The 19488-nt window shown below is 33.9% G+C and overlaps 3 protein-coding genes across 4 annotated transcripts in view; 2 read left to right on the top strand and 1 right to left on the bottom strand.

The window, feature by feature from the left end:
* The first annotated feature begins 8131 nt into the window (after positions 1 to 8131).
* On the top strand, positions 8132 to 9712 carry LOC123686079. Its single transcript, XM_045626055.1, has 3 exons — positions 8132 to 8611; positions 9073 to 9241; positions 9410 to 9712. The coding sequence occupies exons 1-3, from the start codon at positions 8534 to 8536 to the stop codon at positions 9598 to 9600; spliced, it is 438 nt and encodes a 145-aa protein (XP_045482011.1). The 5' UTR covers positions 8132 to 8533; the 3' UTR covers positions 9601 to 9712.
* Positions 9713 to 11016: 1304 nt separating this feature from the next.
* Positions 11017 to 13141, top strand: LOC123685938 (J domain-containing protein CG6693-like). Its single transcript, XM_045625830.1, has 4 exons — positions 11017 to 11288; positions 11342 to 11854; positions 12102 to 12404; positions 12867 to 13141. Exons 1-4 carry the CDS (start codon positions 11195 to 11197, stop codon positions 13025 to 13027), a joined length of 1071 nt encoding a protein of 356 aa, XP_045481786.1. The 5' UTR covers positions 11017 to 11194; the 3' UTR covers positions 13028 to 13141.
* A 66-nt stretch (positions 13142 to 13207) lies between these two features.
* LOC123685937 overlaps positions 13208 to 19488 on the bottom strand; it is an 80896-nt gene continuing 74615 nt past the window's right edge. For both annotated transcript variants that reach the window (XM_045625827.1, XM_045625828.1), the window contains exons 12-16: positions 15076 to 15206; positions 14650 to 15022; positions 14470 to 14598; positions 14262 to 14409; positions 13208 to 14062 (exon numbers count right to left, since the gene is read on the bottom strand). In XM_045625827.1, coding sequence (XP_045481783.1) covers positions 13858 to 14062; positions 14262 to 14409; positions 14470 to 14598; positions 14650 to 15022; positions 15076 to 15206 — 986 coding nt within the window. In that variant the 3' untranslated portion in view covers positions 13208 to 13857. The remainder of the gene's footprint in view (positions 14063 to 14261; positions 14410 to 14469; positions 14599 to 14649; positions 15023 to 15075; positions 15207 to 19488) is intronic.

The raw sequence follows: 19488 nt of genomic DNA, 5'->3' as shown, positions 1-19488 counted from the left end.
CCGCTCAGAAGCGATCGTCACGCCATTGTATTTGTATATTACTCATTACATTACAACTTTTAGCTTCAAGTAGCGAAGATTTCAAAGATTTTATTGTTAAAATGTGGTGCAGGCATTAGCCATTTCAATAACAGGACTTGTAAAGCTATGCTTCGCTATTGTGGTTCCTTGGTGGAGATTTATTTTCTAAGGTTGTCGACTGTGCTTCAGTTGGAAGCTTTCCGCCTCTATACCACAGGATTTTTATCCATCACTTTAATTGTGGTGGGTAATAGTTCTTCATGTCATAATTCTTTCTAAAATGTAAATAAATTTTTATCGGCCACTGATTAGGGGGTCAAGATTTTAATTTTGGATGAAAACTTTTCGTCCACCCACATTTTTCACATTTCGAAATTTTTGTCACATCCGAGATCAAGCGATCGCATCGCCAAATTTCAGTTCATTTTGTCCAACTTTTGCGGAAAAAGGCTGAACTAACGCAAAAATCCCCTACTAAATTCAAGCCTTGAAAATTTTATGGGTCTAGACCTCGGAAATTTCTTGAATTCTTCGAACTGCTTTTTTCTGGTGAAGTTCGTTTTTGTAGGATTTCTCACAAAAATATTAAACGATTTTATGGAATTCCATTAATAATAGTATGATTTTCATTCATTGTGATCATAGTTCTACCTCAAAAATTGGAGTCTGGTTCTAGAGATTCTCAAATTTTTCCACTTCAACTATGTATTTCGAAACTCTCCCACAACTACAGAATTCGAGAACGCTCTAACCAAGACATATAATTTTTGAGGAAAACCGATAATCCTGAAATTCAATAAAAAAAAATAACATCATGTCCGCATAATATCGAAATCCACCACAAAAACCAGTTCAAAAAAATTCGAGAAATTTCCAAGGTCTAGACCCATGAAATTTTCAAGGCTTGAATTTAGTAGGCGATTATTGCGTTAGTTCAGCCTTTTTCCGCAAAAGTTGGACAAAATGAACTGAAAAATTGGCGCTGCGATCGCTTGTTCTCAGATGCGACAAAAATTTCGAAATGTGGGTTGGCTGAAAAGTTTTCACCTATAAATAATTTTTAATCCTTATACGGGGGCCGACCAAGTTGTTTCTAATTTAGAAAGAATTATGACATCATGACGGTTGTCCCCCACCCCTATGAAGGTGGTGGAGAATGAAAACACAGGGACAAAGTAAACCTCCAAGGTTATTTAATAACCAGCGCATAAGAGACGTTCGACTAGTGATTTATGAGGTTTATTGGTACACCAATACAAGTATTATGTACCATAATCACAGTTTTCAAAACCTTCTGTCCTAGAATTCAAACAGAGTTATTGCGAAACTTCGCTACTTAAACCTAAAGGTTTTAATGTACTGAGTAATATACAATGGCGTAGCGATCGCTTTCAAGCGGATATTTTTGCAACTAAATAAATTCATAGAAATGTTCAACCATAGATTCCTCACATCTCCTGTCATTTTATATTTATTATACCGATATTCTGATCTAAATCGAAAAATAAAAAGGAAAGCTAATTTTTCCGAATAATAACCAATATATCAGTTAAGGGAAGAAACTGATTGCATAATATAGGTATTCAGCTTCGTATTATTAGGGATTTTGATTCGATTAGTTTTAACATTAATTGAAGTTTTCCATTCTATAAAAATACTTACCAAATGGAAATATGAAATGATATATACGTAAGGAAAACTTCCTCGATTTATAAATATTTCGAAGAACATACAATAATGAATCTTTGCACTTAAATTATTAGTAAAAATATGAGGTATTCAAGATATTTTTTGAATGAAAATGTTGAATTCAATAAAAGAAAGGGATGTAATAAATTTCTACGAATTCCGAATACATTTGGGTACCACCTATGCAATATCCAAAACGTGACATTTAGGCCAAATAACATATATCTACAAGTTGCGGTACTCAATGGCCAAGAGAATAAAGTAGTTATTATTATCATTCACCAATCCATTGATACTGTTGACAATCGTTCCAATTGTATATTAATTACATAAACCCAATATAATTATTTTTATTTTGGTTCCAATTAATATCCGAATCAATTACAACAATAATAATTGACAATTTGTTATCATTGTTGACTTATTTGAAGAAATTGACGTTGATTATGGCGCTGACCGGCGGATTTTTTGGGAACTAAAGTGTTTGACTTCTTAAAAGTTCAAGTGAGGTATTAATGAGTTATATATATCTCTTCTTTTTGTAATTCCAACTCGAAACATTTTCACAATATTCAAAATATCCCACTCATAGTATCCTTAAGAGAGAAACTCTTAGGGTCTAAAAGAAAGTAATTTAAATTATTTTGTTTCTATTCAGTTATGTTGAATTGTAACACAACTTGGCGTTCTCTTTTCAATTCCGGAAATCTTAGAATATAGATATATTATTAATGTTCCAAGTCGAAAATATACAAGAAAACATTGGTAATAACAATTTCTAATCATATTTCGTCGAAGGATTCCTTTATAAAATCGAATTCCACTATGAAAGTTAGTCTAAAAAATTCGAGAAATAATTTCCTAGGTCTAGACGTCCCATGAAATTTTCAAGTATTCAAATTCAAGGGCGTGTAAATGGGGGTACTGGGGGTAATTACCCCTCCCCCAAAGATTTCCAAAATATAAAATTTCAGAATTCTCGCAAAGACGAAATTTTTTTTCATAAAATGCACCAATAAACATTTTACTTTCCATTGAAATCGACAAGGCAGTAAAAAATCGGACCTTTTTACGGTTTTTGAGTTTATTATCGCTTTCAAGATGAGTACTTATATTGCACTACGAGCACGTCTATAATATAATGATATAAGTGACATTTAGGCCTTATAACATATATCTACAATGGCCAAGAGAATAAAGTAGTTATTATCATTTACCAATCTGTTATAATACTAACTCGTTTTAGGATTTCTTCTCAATTAGCATATTTCATATCATGAGCGGGTGGTAATATACTGCCTCAGAATCTGAGAAACAAATAATAATTGATTTTCGGATCTTTTTGAAGTTGAATGAAGGAGACCTGACTATATTAATGAACCTTCCAGAGTGTATCCACCCACCGTAATTAGTTATAGGGTAAATGCAATTTTCAAGATTTTCTAACAATGAAAATGTTGAATATAATGAAGAATGAAAAATTGCTGAGAATTTCGAAAGAAGCCAATATACCAGTAGGTATTGAACATTTCACAAAAGAAATGTGATATAGCCATAAGTGTCATCTATGTATATTATTGCCAAATCAACTTAATTATTATTAATTCATCCGACAGTATTGTAATTTACTCCTACAATTCATTCAATCAATCTTCTAGCACAAGGAAATGTTTTGTGACAAGTTTGTTATTATTTATTGAAAAACTTTGTTGTGCAGACCACAAACAGCTGAATATACTTAATTCTTTTTGCTTAGTATATTCTTCAGTTTGTATATGTCCTCAATCATTAGAATATATTCAACATTATAATTAGGAATGAAAACTTCCTTCAGATTTGAAAAGACACCCATGTGCCAGATATACATCAACAAACACTTTACAAATGAAATGTAATCTCCACAAGTGTCATCTATGTATATTATTGTGAAGGGAATGGACACAGAGGTGTCATTTTTTGATATTTATATTGAATTACCTTCATCAAGTGGACTCAATAAACTTTTATAATTTTTTTATCCACACGCTGAAGGTCTCTGATCAATAATAATGTAATTTACTCCTATAATTCCTTCAATCAATCTGCTCACCCAAGGAAACCTTCTGTTGCAACTTTGTGAGGCATCCATTGAAAAACTTTGTTGTGCAGACCACAAAATGAGTTATTTAATTATTTTTGTTTAGTATATACTTTTCTATTAATAAATACTTAATTATTAGTATCTTGTCCCTATTTTCATTCTTCCATGTACATACATACTGTAATACAAATTTTACAAAGGAAAATTGATATCCATAAGTGTCATCTATGTATATTATTTATCTACCGGCTGAAGGACTCAGGTAAATTATCAATTGCCAACTAAATGAAGAACAGTTATTATTTATATTAATTCAACCACGAATAATGTGATTCACTTCTAAAATGCATTTAATCAATATTTTAGTACAAGGAAATCTTTTGCAGTATGTTTGTTTGGCATTTGTTAAACGACTTTGCTGTACAGTGCATCCCATTTTGGGTGAGACAGCCAGGTTTCTCGCTTGTTATTCAAGATAGAGCCTTGCGGTTTTCACGTTCCTGTCCTACTTTTTCGTGAAACTCAAGTTGGTCTAATCAGATTTTGCATAACTGTTTCCATTCAAGAGATACAGGGCGATTTTGGAAATTGATACTTTTCGGACCCCTCTTTTATCTCCGAAGTTATTAGAAATAATGCTCAGCTAAAAACTACGTCTGAATCAGAATTATGCATATAATCCAGTGGCGTACTCAATTTTTTTTTCGGGGTATGGTTTTGAAGATTCAACACAAACCTATATTTTTTTTAATGGAACACCCTTTATATCATTACTTCGTTGAATTCGTTATTTTTTCCCCTTCGAAATGATGTATGATACTATGTAGGTAGGATTTTCATTCATTCATTTCATTCATAAGTTTTAGAGATCTTTCATGAATTAAGTAGTATTGAATTCAATATGCGATTACCAGATGAATTATCGTAAGTAATTGCACAAGTGCATCAAAATTACCGATAATTTTGCATGACAGCGTGTTGTCATAAAAACTGCATGAGTTCATTTTCATTTTTGGAGAAAGAGCCCGACACCGAAGGTGGAGGGCTCTTTCTCCAAAAATGAAAATGACCGAATGCAGTTTTTCAAAGAAAACACGCTGGAATGCGAAATTATCCGGTCATTTTGATGCACGAGTGTAATTCGAGGGAATATTTCCCGAATAAACTGTTGTACATTACTTGTCAAACTGATTTAGAATGGAATTGCCATAGATTCGAACTGTGTAAGATGCATAGAAACTATGCATCTATGAACAGAACAATTATCGCAGTGCAGTTTCGCTTCCTACAATGCAATTATCGCTGTAATTTTCGATAATTGTTCTCCAGATACATAGAATTTTTGACAGGAGGGAAATATTCGCTGTAATTTTCGATAATTGTTCTCCATATACATAGAATTTTTGACAGGAGGGAAATATTCAATAAAATTATTATTTTGTTCAGACACAAGTGAATACTTAACCTAACCATACTTAGAATTTTTCTACATAACCCATGACCTATATGGTTGTCCATTAATAGTTTGTTTCAAACTGACTAAAAGAGCTCTAAGAGTAAGATATTTGAACTATATTCCAATTAATATCCGAATCAATTACAACAATAATAATTGACAATTTGTTATCATTGTTGACTTATTTGAAGAAATTGACGTTGATTATGGCGCTGACCGGCGGATTTTTTGGGAACTAAAGTGTTTGACTTCTTAAAAGTTCAAATGAGGTATTAATGAGTTATATATATCTCTCCTTTTTGTAATTCCAACTCGACACATTTTCACAATATTCAAAATATCCCACTCATAGTATCCTTAAGAGAGAAACTCTTAAGGTCTAAAAGAAAGTAATTTAAATTATTTTGTTTCTATTCAGTTATGTTGAATTGTAACACAACTTGGCGTTCTCTTTTCCATTTCGGAAATCTTAGAATATAGATAGATAGATTATCAATGTTCCAAGTCGAAAATATACAAGAAAACATCGGTCATAACAATTTCTAATCATATTTCGTCGCAGGATTCCTATATAAAATCGAATTCCACTATGAAAGTTGGTCTAAAAAATTCGAGAAATAATTTCCTAGGTCTAGATGACCCATGAAATTTTCAATCAATTTTGAATCAACTTGATTCAAACCTCTTGGCAAAAACTTCGGATGTTATGCAAACCATCTTCGATTTTGAAACGCCCTTTGGAAGGGTCATAACTGATCGTTCTAGTGCAATAAGTTTCGTAAATCGTTTGGACAAAAGTCATCCATATGGTTCACCGATGGATCAAAATCAGAGAGAGGACTGGCATTGGAGTATATGGACCTAAACTGAGGATCTCTAAAGCCCTAGGAAGTGAGCCCTCTATTTTACAGACCGAGATACTGGCTGTTTACGTATGAGCTCAGGAGTGTCTTAAAATGAACCTCAGGGGGCGTATGTCCACATCACCACGGACAGCCAGACCACGCTGAGATCCCTGGAATCGTACTGCCAGGGGTCTCTGATGACCTGGGAGTACCGTAACACCATAAGGCAACTGGCCAGAGGCAATAAAGTGATTCAACTATGGGTACCAAGGCACTGTGGTGTTGAAGGAAATGAAAAAGCCGATGAACTTGCAAAAAGTTCATCAAGGTTAACACCTGCTGGACCTGAGTCTTTCTGTGGGCTAAGAAAATACCAATATGAGGCAGTGGTCCAGCAATGAGAGTTGAATAACAGGATAACCCACTGGACAAACACTCCTGGACTTATTCAGGCCAAGAAATTCGTGATGATTTCACCTACCTACGCCAGAAAGCTCTTGTAGCTGTCACGATCTGAGCTTCGGCTGATGGTGGGACTGCTGACGGGGAACTGTTGAACAAACATATTTTGTACCGTATGGGAAAGATAGGAGATGAGATTTGCAGGCTCTGTGGATCAGAAGCAGAAACAGCTGAACACATGGTATGCAAGTATCTAGAGCTGGCTGGCCTAAGAACCACTCATATGGGGAAGCCGGTCCTGGATACCCGAGAGGTAACGGCCAAGGCCCCTAAGGAGGTTTTCAGTTTTATCAACGCCATGAATGAGTAAGGTAGAGAAAAAAAGATCTACAAGGTCCCAGTTCCAGGAAGGCTTACCGAGCCACAACGACCCCAGTTCAAATAATAATAATAATATGATGACAAAAGCACACAAGCACCATCCGAAAGTAGCAGTTAGAGGACGACACTGACGAGGAATAAAGGAGGCAGAGGTCTGCTAGACATCATGGAACTTGCCCATGGTCAAATTGAATGCCTACGAACATACTTCAAAGACAAATCAGGCACGCCAGAGATCTACAAAGTACTGTGTGAAGCAGACGAATCAACACCTTTACAACTGCACAAGGAGCAATTGTCATACAACCACCAGACAATCCAAGAAGAACTGCAGAGATGGAGAGAAAAGCCCCTACATGGACGACATTTCAACGAGGTGAACCAGGATTATGTCGACATTGAAGCGTCGAACTATTGGCTCGCATCAGGTGCGATGTATCCAGAAACGGAAGGATTTCTTTTAGCCATCCAAGATCAAGTTATCTCAACAAGAAATTACTGCAAGCATATCATAAAGGATCGAACTATTACTGACGATCGATGCCGTTACGGGTGTCCAACGAATGAGACAATCCAACATATCACGGGAGGATGTCAAATGTTTGCAAGGAAATGAATATAAAGAGAGACACGATGCAGAAGGAAAGATACTACACCAAGAAATGGCAACCAAATTAACACTAATTCATTCTGAAATAGTGCCATACTACAAGTACCGACCGGAAACCATCTTGGAAAACGAACGCTATAAACTGTACTGGGATCGTACAGTTTTGACTGATAAAACAGTCCCTCACAACAGGCCAGATATACTGCTTGTTGATTAACATCAAAAGGCAGCAGTACTCATCGACGTAGCAATAGCTAATAACAACAACATGCGTCAAAAAGAGGTCGAAAAAATTTCAAAATATAGGGACCTCGAATTTCAGATAAAGCGCCAGTGAGGAATGATATCAACGAGAACTATTCCAATTATCATCTCAACAACAGGAATAGTACCCAAAAATCTCAAGAGAAATATCAAGCAAATGGGACTTATTGAGAATATGCAAAAAGCTATTCTTTTAGGTACTGCAAGGACGATGAGAAAATTCCTAGGAAGCGAAGGACAGGTCCAAGGATCGCGTGTAAGGAGTTCGACGAGAACCAGGGGGGCCACAAGGACCGGACACGACCGAGCTCTACCCTTCTGATATTTTAAATATCCTCTTAGCGAGGAGAAATCCTACGCGTATAGGCAAAAGTCGGGGATAATAATAAACTTCAGAACAAAAGGAATATTTAAGATATTTAATATTATTTCCTTAAGGTCGATTTCATCATCTGTAAGACTCACACCTAAAAACCTAATGGAACAGCATTTTCCATTAACAGGAAGCAAATTAACTAGTGCATCATTCGTTGCAGCCCACATTCTTTTCGTTCCAATGAAATAAAAACGTTGAAAAAATAATCAATCCCAATACGAATCTTCAGGTACTTATTTAAATAAATGATCAGGACGATCGGTCCTATTCCAATAGGATATCTGGATACGTGGATGGATTAAAACAATTTGCATTTCAGCAGGGGATGTTGTCCAATGGCCCCCTGGTGATAGGGTGTAGGAAGGATTTGTATAAAATCAAGAACATTGTCTGATATCCAGTCACAACTATGAATCGTTTTATTTGGTTCAATTGTATTTTACTGCTGTTCAATACTTTTGATGGAAGTGCTGTGTCTCTGAACGATGTGAGTTTCTTCCTTTCGTAAGAAGGAAAGAGATATGAGATCCTTGAAATTGTGGCTTGTGTCGAAATTATCAAACCAAAGTTATGAATTTTTTTTCTGGAAGTGATATATCTTTATTCATCAGTTACATAGTGTAGATTCAAAAATGTGATCTCGAAAAGGACATAATTTTTTGAAGACGTTGCAAAAATTCTAAATTGATTATCCATTTGTGGAGTAACCAGGATATTTCCACCTCTTTTCAAATATATTTTGAAATGGTGAATAGTACTAGTTTTGGACAGAGGACTAGCTAAATTTCTTTATTCATGCTTTCTGAATAGTTGAGAGCCTCAGGTTTATTTGTTTTTCAATTTTCATTTTGGAAACCATGTAACGAATTGTTGGGAGTCTAGGTAATTGTAATTTCCATATCTTTCATGTTTTAACTGTTGATTAAATCTTTTCGAAATTGCTTGCAGTATGAGTTGGTCGAATTCCGTAAACCACATCATAAGAAGCATTATCCAGCATTTTATTCGTGGGAAGGGTCAACAATGAAGGAAAAAAGAGAACCTATAGACGATGAATATCTTAAATTCCCAGATCTCGACAGAAAATCATTTTCATCATGGCTTCTAAGAATGAATGGTAAGCAAAATAAAGATACCATCAGAGAAAAATTGAATTTGGAAGATCTATAAGAAGGTACAGATTATTTTTAGGCAATCAAAAAATCAGCTGAGATCTTCACAACCTTCTCCTATGAATGGTGGGTAGAACTGAAAGTACCTTTATTCCTTTTAAATATTCTTTCAGATGCTGGCAGAATATTTCCCAGTAGAATCAATAGGGAATCAAATGATAACGAACTATCCTTCACAAATGAACGATGGCTGGATATCGATTTGGCTTCAAGATCTCCTCCTTTTGCACCAAGATTGGGACGTAGAAACGTATCTCCCTTCATTCCACGTCTAGGAAGAGATGATAAACTCACGTTTATCTAACAGACGTATCCTCTTCCAAATTGTGTATTCTTCATTCAATAAAATACATTATCACAGTGTTCATTAATTTCCTAAACTAACTGCTGAACTGCATATATAGCTAATTTGTTACATTGCGATAGAAAAATCTATAAATAATAATCGTTAGGTAATTCTCAAAATTTTTCGATTTGTTGATGAATAAATATGAATTATATATAAAATAAAAATTATACGAATATTAAATAAACTTGCATTCTATCATTGAATCCATATTTTTATTAGATAATAATTGAATTGATTGCCTTCCTCAACAAATATAGGTAATAAAATACCAGATATTAAAATGTTCATCATTCGAATATCGATGTGAAATTTTCGCAAAACCAAATCAACCACTCACATATTACTTTCTTGAGATTTTTCATTTCGAAGTTGCCCAAGGTACAGTTAATTCTGGATCTAACTAAATATTTATTTTGCAAATAAATTTTCCTTTGACAATTTCATAAAGGAAACTAAGATTATAATAATCTTTAATTATCGTAGACTTAATTCTTCATTTGAAAATTCCATAAATACTGCTGGCCATAGGTGTGAAATCCTGGACTGCATATGTATTGTTTTGTATTTACCGCTAATTTGTCAGTTCAAATTGTATTGTTATGTATTTTGGTTGAAGTTCAAGTGACCGTTTTCACGCCATCTGTACTATGCCAAAAGGAATATCATACTTGACAATATTATAGAAAACTACATTATTGATATTGGTATTTAGCGCGTAATTCAAATTAGCTCACTTGAGTCCTGTTGACCTCGAGTAGAAAAACGTTTCCAATAAAAGATACTGAACTATTATTTCAGATATTAAAAGGAAAACGTTCATTTTTTCGAAGATTGGAAAAAAATAATGAACGTCACATACCCCAATTGAAAAAGTAATCCATCCTATATATAAATAAATAAAGATCCAGAAGTAGAACAAGTACTTTCTCCCCACAGCAATAATGTATCGACTCCAATACATACTTTATAACATATATAAAATTGCAATTCGAAGAATATGAAATTTATTGTACTCATCTCAATAAATGTTTCTATTATTCATCTTCTTCAGTAAAGTAACTGGTTCTTACTTACAGAAATCAGGCAAAATATTATCAACTGAAAGAATATTTGAAGAAATGATTTATATGGAACATGTAAAAAATTGTTAATTTGTCAAAAGATCTTTCAATTTTATTGTCCTGAAATATCTACGTAAATACCGGCCATTTCATATCAAAACTTGGTAATCTTGTAGAATTGTCCAAGTCAAGTTTAATTAATTTCAAAATCATCTTGTAAAATAATATTATTTTTCCGCTCCCAGAGCCATCTGCACCTTGCTAGCAGTACTGAAAAAAAAAACAGTCCTTGGACTGTTTGATGGCCGGAGGGAAATGTCACAATAGTGGCACATCGTAGAGCTACAGTTTGTTATGATTTGTAGCAGTTTGTGCTCTAGGTTTTTGTTAATAAAAAAAGAATAAAAAAGACGTTAATTAGCATTTTGTTGAGTTTGATTTTTCTACGGTTGTCAGTGGTATTTTGTGTATTATTACAGAAGAATAAAATGTCTAGTTTCAAAGAAAATTGTGAAAAATATTTCGGTACCGCTGATTTTTATGAAGTACTGGAAGTTGCGAAGGATGCTTCTCAAAAGGAAAGTGAGTATTTTATAAATTTAGTATTCCTGATATTATATTCCATCAATTTCCAGTAAAGAAAGCCTATCATAAATTGTCCCTGTTGGTTCATCCTGACAGAGTTGATGATAGTCAAAAGCTGGAAGCTACTGAGAAATTTAAAGTTCTTGGAAAAATCCATTCCATCTTACAAGATGAAAATAAGCGTAAGATTTATGATGACTCCGGTGAGTTTGACGATGAAGGTGATGGCGATTTCAACTGGATGGAATACTGGAGGAGTCTTTTTAAAAAAATAAGCCTCAAAGATATTCAGAATTTCGAAGAAGATTACATTGGCTCGGAAACGGAAGTAAGAGATATCAGAAAAGCATATGAATCTTGTAAAGGTAACATGACAAAGATGATGGAGCATATTCCATTTGCCAATCCAGAAACTGAACCAAGAATTATAGAAGTAATAAGGGGTTTAGTTGATAAAGGTGAAGTTGAAGAATATGACCAGTTTTTCAATGAACCTGCTAAAAGACGAAGATTGAGGCATAAGAAATATCAAAAGGAAAAGGAAGAAGTTGAAAAGGAATCGAGTGAGTATTGTTTGTTTAGCTGAAACGAATCTCTTTTTTCATGAATGTGACGAATGGGATACAGCTAAATGTTATTTTGACATTGCTTTTTGTGATATTTCTATATATAATCCAATTTCAAGCTATATACCAGTTTTTGATTATAATGAAGGGACTTACATTAAACATTTCAAAGTAATTGCTGCTAGTAGAGGAACATCTTTGATAAATAAAGAGTCCTGAGATCTAGTCCATATAATTCTTCCAGGTGTGAAGAAAGCTAAATTTCAACAATACTCAGATTTAGAAAAAAATTATATTGGTTCAGAAGATGAATATACAGATATTAAAAATGCTTATGAATCTTGGAAAGGAGATATTACTAAAATGATGGATACTATTCCTTTTGCTAATGTTGAAAATGAACCAAGAATTATTGAAATAGTCCGAGGAATGGTTGATCGTGAGGAAGTACAAAAATATGAATTATTTTTCAATGAACCTCTTAGTAAAAAACAAAAACGGCATCACAAGCTCAAGAATGAAAGGGAGGGTATAGAAAGATATTCTAGTGAGTAATATGTCATTTCTCTCTGCCTTAGGGTTTTTTTTAATTAACTATAATCAATTCTTTCTGACGCTATACTATGTAAGTTCATTCCTAAAGAACTGAGGGAACAGGTTAATATATTCCCGAAATTTCAGAAGTTGTATACAAAATATTTGAGAATATTCATTTCTGTTAATGTGACCATGAAACTTGAAATCTATGAGGGTTACTTCTTGAATCGACACGAGTTTTGTAAAATATTTTCAAAACAATAATGGATTGGAATTTTAGTGTCAATAAGCTGCTGTTTTCCAAATTTCCAACTGAAAAATAATTTTGATACACTTTGTCTTGGATTTATATATACCTGTGTTATAGTATTGTTGAGATATTGAACATCAAAAATATGGTGATTTGAATATCTCTTGTCATTATTTTCTACTACAGTTTTGTCTACCATTATAATATAATTTTTTTTTCCAGTGGAAGATGAGGAGAGTTTATCTAATGAGATACAGGAGAGAGCATCATCAAACTTTATGAACATGATTTCCAACTTAGAAGCTAAATATGGAAATAATAAAAGTAAATCACTAACTGAAGTAAAAACAACTGCTAAGAAAAGAAAATTTTCTAAAAAATGAAGCTCATATTTATTGCTGATCACTTTTCAATATCTGATATTAAGAATGGACTTTTTTGTTAATAGTTTTTCTCCTAACGTTATATAAATTTAATGAATATAATTATTCCAGTTATATGTTTATATTCATTCTTCAAAGGTGTTATTTTTTCTTAACGTACAAGGTGAATGAAAAACTGCAAAACTTTTAGGGAGTTTATTTCCAACAAATGCACTTCATAGGAATGTGTATGTTAATCTATAATTGACGATGAACGTAATCCCAAATTGACGACATACTTTTATTTCCATTAAACAACACTAAAAATATGTAATTTATTTTTCTCACAAGGATATTTATGTTTGAGAAAATCATATCGTGAGAATGAAAATATCTTGTGTGCTTTTCCAGTCATTGATTCTCTTCAACATTTATATAATTACAATTTTTTGAATTCCTACCTATTATATCATCACATAAAATGCAAATAGACTACTACAACCAAAAAATGTTGCAAATTGCTGTAGGAATCTTGTGGAGCTGGGGTACCGGTTGTGCTGACAATGAAAACATCAATTAGAAGCACCTCCGTTCTTGTTTTCTCACAATTTGACATCACAACATTGATGTTTGGGTCCTTAAATTCTTGTTCTGAAAATTTCAGATGCCTATCATGATGGTAGCAATGAAGGACTCCATTCAAGAAGAAAAAACAATACTTGGGATTTTTAGCTGTTTACATAAGACATATCGTGTCGAGGCATACTACTCCTTTCCAATGAGCTTTTTTCCTATTGAGGTGCCAATATGACCATTTATTAATAAGGACGATGTAGATTCGCTTCAATGATTCATCTAAAAACTTCCCTATATCCGTAAAATACAGAACACAGTCTTCCAAAAAGATACAGCAGGTATAAAAGGCCTATTAAACTTGGTTCCACACGTACTGATAGATCACCAATTGGTGCAGGTGAAGAAGGGTATCTTGCACGTATGACTTGTGATTTCCACTTAACTTTAAATTGTGGTAATGTCCTACTGATCGAAAATAATCTAAAAAAAAACATTAGAATTAATTTTAAAGATAATACACTTAACGACAAATCCACTGATACCAAACATTTGGAAAATCATTAAATAAAACGTGACACCTTGTATATTACTTGATTTTATAGGTAAGAACTCATTATTTTAATAACAAATTAGGTACATATATTAGCATATCTTTCAGATATCGGACATTTATATTTACCTAACAACAACAGTATTCAACTTCCAAGGTAATACAAAAAGCTTGCTGTTATCTCTTGAGCAAAAAGTGTACAGTGTGCTTCCTAAATATTTCTTAAGGGCATCAGGGTCATAGTCGTGAACGGTTATATTCCAGGCAGTACAAGGACCTGCAAAAGAATGAAAGTCACAATATTTAGCATAGGAACCCATAATCACTGAAAACATACGGTTTTGTGTTGAGGAAATATCTAACTCAAGCTGACGTTCAACATTTGAGTGCAAAATCCATGTGCAGCTTTGGTAATTGAAACTATTTAAATTCTCAGCAGGACTATGGTGGTTCATTACAATCTCTCCTGCAGAATGAATAGAATCAATAAAAGATACCTAGTGTCTCAAGAAATTACCTGAGTGAACAGTGTAAACGTGTTCACCACAAATTCCATCAGTATTGAACGAATAGGAAGCAGAAAATGACAATCCTTTATTGTTCCAATTGTACCTTGCTATGGAATACAAAATTGTCAAAGGACCCCACGTTCTAACACTTACAGGAAGCCATTCTACCAGCGAGGGACCGCAAAGGCAAGCTATATTGAAGTCGTTTTCTCCAAGAAGCACAAGATAATCTACGTTTTTCATTGAGGTTTTCCAGACGCATCTACATCCATGATCTCCACATTGAGTGGTGCATGTTGGTTCTTTAGGAGAATTTTCTACAATCTGTACCTTAATGGTGACACTTTGATTGGGAGCTGGAAGGAATTGCTGACGACATGTCTGAAATAAAAATTTGTCAAGAAAGGACAAGCGAGAATGTTACAGTGACCTACCAGAGGACCATCCAAAGACTTGAATAAATACTGGCTTCCAGGACTGTCTATCATACCAGCAAGTGGACTGGTTGCACCATTATATCGTACATCACATAAAGTTTTGGGTATCATTGTTCCACTTAGTTGTTCTGGAAAATAAACCAAAACAATCAATTTTCCTTTTCAAGTAAAGAATTAATAATGCGATAGAAGCTTAAAAATTTATTGTATGTATATTATATAAAAAAAGTTTTGATATCCCTTATTATTAAACAAGGATATTGGAAATCGTAAGAGGAATATTTGAGTCTTTATACAGGGTGTCCCGGGAAGAATACGACAAACGAATACCATGAATTGAGGACATCATGGAGGACTCGTATCGAGAGGTTTCAATCGCCTGAGTGCCTTCATTTGAGATATACTGGGTGATGTTCATCCTATGAGTGAAATTTCATAGTTCGATAACTCTTTAACTAATCGACCGAATAATTTCAAATTTTGAAGTTTTGTCACCCTTTACTATCGCATTCCTTCAATATTTCTGAGATCGAATGAATCAGATCCGGTCTAGGAAAATTTCAGACATTTTCTATTTTCGTGAATCACTGTATGTGAAAATTATGATTTTTTTTTCCGTTTTCATAATCACAAAGAATTATTTCATAATAAGAATTCTAAATCTCGGTTTGGCATTTTTTTTAGTTCAATTGTTCAATATAACTCTTCAATTAATCCACCGAATAATTTTAATTTTTGGTCACTCTTTACCATTGCCTTCCTTCAATATTTCTGATATATAATACATTAGATCCGGACTAAGGAAATTTTGGACTTCTTCTATTTTCGTGAATATTGGATCACCCTGTACGTTGATATCATGTTTTTTTTTCGTTTTCATAACCGCAAAGAATTAATTCATAAATTTCAAAAGATTTAGTGAAATATTCGCGCACTTTTTTTGGTTAGTGCGCATATAACCTCCATCATGTTGCAACCACAATGTTTCCAATGGAATGTTTTCTGAAAAACAAAATTATGTTTCTAAAAATTTTCATAAATTTGTCCTGTCTACCTATTTTCCAAAATATTAGGGAAAATCAAACGATTTTTGTAGATAACGCATCAAACATTTATGGAGAATCTATCATATAACTTGCGAATTTTTATGAATTCACTGATTATGGATTATCCTGAGTCCATACTTGAAAATTACGAAAAAAATAAATATTCCTATTGAATGGTGAACTGCGAAATTCAAAATAACTTTTTCGAAAAGTTCAAGATTTATTGAACTATGAAATTCCACTCATGAGGGAATGTTTATTGATCACCCTGTATGATGGTGCCAAGCAGGAGATTTATAATAAATTGATTTTTGTGTTTACGAAAACTAAAAAAAATCTTATTGTGCAGGTACAGGGTGATTCAATATTTATGGAAATAGAAAAAGTCTAAAATTTTCCTAGTCCGGATCTGATTTATTCGATTTCAGAAATATTGAAGGAAGGCATTCGTAAAGGGTGAAAAAACTGCCATTTTCGAAATAATTCTATCGATAAATTCATGATTTCTTGAACTTTGAAATTTCTTTCATGGCAACAGTGGCAAAGGGTGATCAATCACCCTTTGCCACTGTGTCACGGTGCCAAGCAGAGATTTAGAATTTTTATTATGAATAAATTTTTTGTGGTTACGACAACCAAAAAAAATCATGATTTTAACGTACAGGGTCTTAGCCCGGATCTGATCGGAAGGCATTTGAAGAGTTTTTGAACTGATAAAATTTCACTCTTAAGGAAATGTTTATTGATCACCCTGTATGACCGTGCCATAACGAAATTTAGAATTTTTATTATGAATTGATTCTGTGTGGTTACGAAAACGAAACAAAATCATAATGTTCGCGTACAGGGTCATCCAATATTCACGAAAATAGATAATTTCTGAAATTTTCCTAGTCTGGATCTGGTTTATTCGATTGCAGAAATATTGAAGGAATGCGATAGTAGAGGAAAATACCCTCTTCCTGAATAGAATTGACCTGTCCTACCTACTTCACAAACATATTATTTTGGACTGCCTTAGGATTTTTTGAGGAAAAACATCTTTCAATTTCTATAGTTATACAGGGTGTTTCAAGTTCGACTGTCTATTAGACGTATCTGGATCTCTTGAATTTGAGAAATCACAGGGTGTTTCAAATATTGTGCCAAAAATTCTGAATGAATTGATTCTGTGTGGTTACGAAAACGAAAAAAAATCATAATGTTCACGTACAGGGTGATCCAATATTCACGAAAGTAGAGAATTTCTGAAATTTACCTAGTCCGGATCTGGTTTATTAGATTTCAGAAATATTGAAGGAATGCGATAGTAGAGGATGACAAAACTTAATTCGGTCGATTAGTCAAAGAGTTATTGAACTTTTCGGTCAGTTGTGTTTTCTTTAGATCTAGCTCCGTTTTGGAAAAAAAATTACTTTTACCCATAGGATACTATAACATAAGTGTCAGATGGTCTCCAAGATATGCTTCAGTTTTTTTCTCGAAAACGAAGCTAGATATGAAGAAAACACAGAAGACCAAAAAGTTGTACTTCTAGTTTCTCAATAAAAAAAAATTGAAAAAAACGACAAAAAAGTCAGTGGCGTGCTTTTTCCCCCAATAGTGATGGCTATTGTCAAGGCCGCTGTTTGGGGTGGAACAGTAAAGCGACCATCTTAGGCGCTCCTCTTTGAGGGGCGGCAATTCGGCCCAGTTTGCTGGCCCTTTTTCATATTTCATCCTTGATTCTTAAAAACAACATAAGGTTGTTCCGCTCCGCTGCGTTTGTCAACATTCCCTTCAACGAAAATCTCCAAACCGCCTGTATAATAAATAAAACATGACAGCCCAACCGATATAAACATAATTCCCTATCCTATTACCCTCATTGAAGGAGGTATAAAATCATCATGTATTTCACACTGACGAAAAACAACACTATCTTCGTTTTAGAATTATTTGGAAGCTGATGGTCACACATTCAGCATATGGAAAATTCCTACAATTTTGTTTGTAATCCCAATTAGTTTTCGAAGCAATATTTCGATGGGGGTCAATGCTTTTTCAGCAGGGGCACCGAAAAATCATTTGCTTCAGGCGTCAAAAATACTCGCGCCGGCCCTGGCTATTGTGCCCACTGAGGCACTGTACCTAATTATTTCAATCTAGTTATGGCTGAATAAGCGCCTTATTTCTTCAAATAATTACACAAAATTTCAACCAAATCGGTTTGAAAATATTTACGATAATTTATAAATAAATACCGTTTTTTTTTAATTTAACGACCTGTATCACGGAAAGGAAGCAACGACATACGTTCGTAGTCCCCTTTTTCTTAAAACGACCCAAGTAATCACTCTCTGAAGTTTCGTAGCGTAGTAAGAAATCACCCTGTATAGTTCGAAGAAAATCCTAGAGACTAACTTATTGTGTAATAGCTAAATTATGTTTGAATTTCATGTGTCTAAATGTTATATCAAAAATGACGGTAAATACTTGACTTAAAAATGCATAAATATTGGCGTGTAACTCTTATACATAATTTTCCGAGATGGAGCTGGACATTTCGAGACCTTAAAAACAGAAATCAAAAATTCTTTTTTCCTTGCAGAGATATACCAAGCAAGCTCCCCTCTATTGAAATTTCAAGGGTTAGGGTTGCTGTGCAAAGGGGTGGAATGAATAATGATGATTTTTATTTCAGAAAATACCCTCTTCCTGAATAGAATTGACCTGTCCTACCTACTTCACAAACATATTATTTTGAACTCGAAGGACTGCCTTAGGATTTTTTGAGGAAGAAACATCTTTCATTTCTATAGTTATACAGGGTGTTTCAAGTTCGACTGTCTATTAGACGTATCTGGAGAACGTGGTTTGTTTGAAATCTGAAAATTGGAAATATGATATTCTTCGTGATTCCCTATGCCGCTAATATATTTTCGGTTATAGAGGGTGTTTTTTTTTCGAGATGGCGACCGATTTAACAGCTGTCAAGTGATTTATTCTCAGTTTGGTTTGGCAATTCATCTTAAATAGACTCGCGTAGGCGTAGATTCATCGAATGGGCCCAAAATGAGATTGCCGTTGTTCCCGATTTTCATAAGCGAATTTTGTTTAGCGATGAAGCGCACTTCTGATTGAATGGCTACGTCAATAAACAAAACTGCCGCATTTGGAGTGAAGCTAATCCTCAATCGAAACACCGTTACATCCAGAAAAACTGACTGTTTGTTGCGCTTTATGGGCTGGTGGAATCATTGGTCCGTACTTCTTCAAAAACGATGATGGCCAGAACGTTACAGTCAATGGTGATCGGTATAGAGCCATGATTACCTACTAACTTTTTCATTCCTGAATTGAACAACCATGATGTCCAGGAGCT

This window comes from Harmonia axyridis, chromosome X (assembly GCF_914767665.1).
Source record: "Harmonia axyridis chromosome X, icHarAxyr1.1, whole genome shotgun sequence".
Lineage (NCBI taxonomy): Eukaryota > Metazoa > Arthropoda > Insecta > Coleoptera > Coccinellidae > Harmonia > Harmonia axyridis.
Note: the sequence above shows the minus strand (reverse complement) of the source record. Positions and strands in the feature narration are given on the sequence as shown.

Bases quoted from the DNA above. Each gene is read 5' to 3' on its own strand.
- LOC123686079 (XM_045626055.1), top strand. From the start codon at position 8,534: ATGAATCGTTTTATTTGGTTCAATTGTATTTTACTGCTGTTCAATACT. The intron at 8,612-9,072 runs GTGAGTTTCTTC...AATTGCTTGCAG, and splicing joins GTGCTGTGTCTCTGAACGAT to TATGAGTTGGTCGAATTCCG. The intron at 9,242-9,409 runs GTAAGCAAAATA...ATATTCTTTCAG, and splicing joins ATGGCTTCTAAGAATGAATG to ATGCTGGCAGAATATTTCCC.
- LOC123685938 (XM_045625830.1), top strand. From the start codon at position 11,195: ATGTCTAGTTTCAAAGAAAATTGTGAAAAATATTTCGGTACCGCTGAT. The intron at 11,289-11,341 runs GTGAGTATTTTA...ATCAATTTCCAG, and splicing joins GGATGCTTCTCAAAAGGAAA to TAAAGAAAGCCTATCATAAA. The intron at 12,405-12,866 runs GTGAGTAATATG...TTTTTTTTCCAG, and splicing joins GGGTATAGAAAGATATTCTA to TGGAAGATGAGGAGAGTTTA.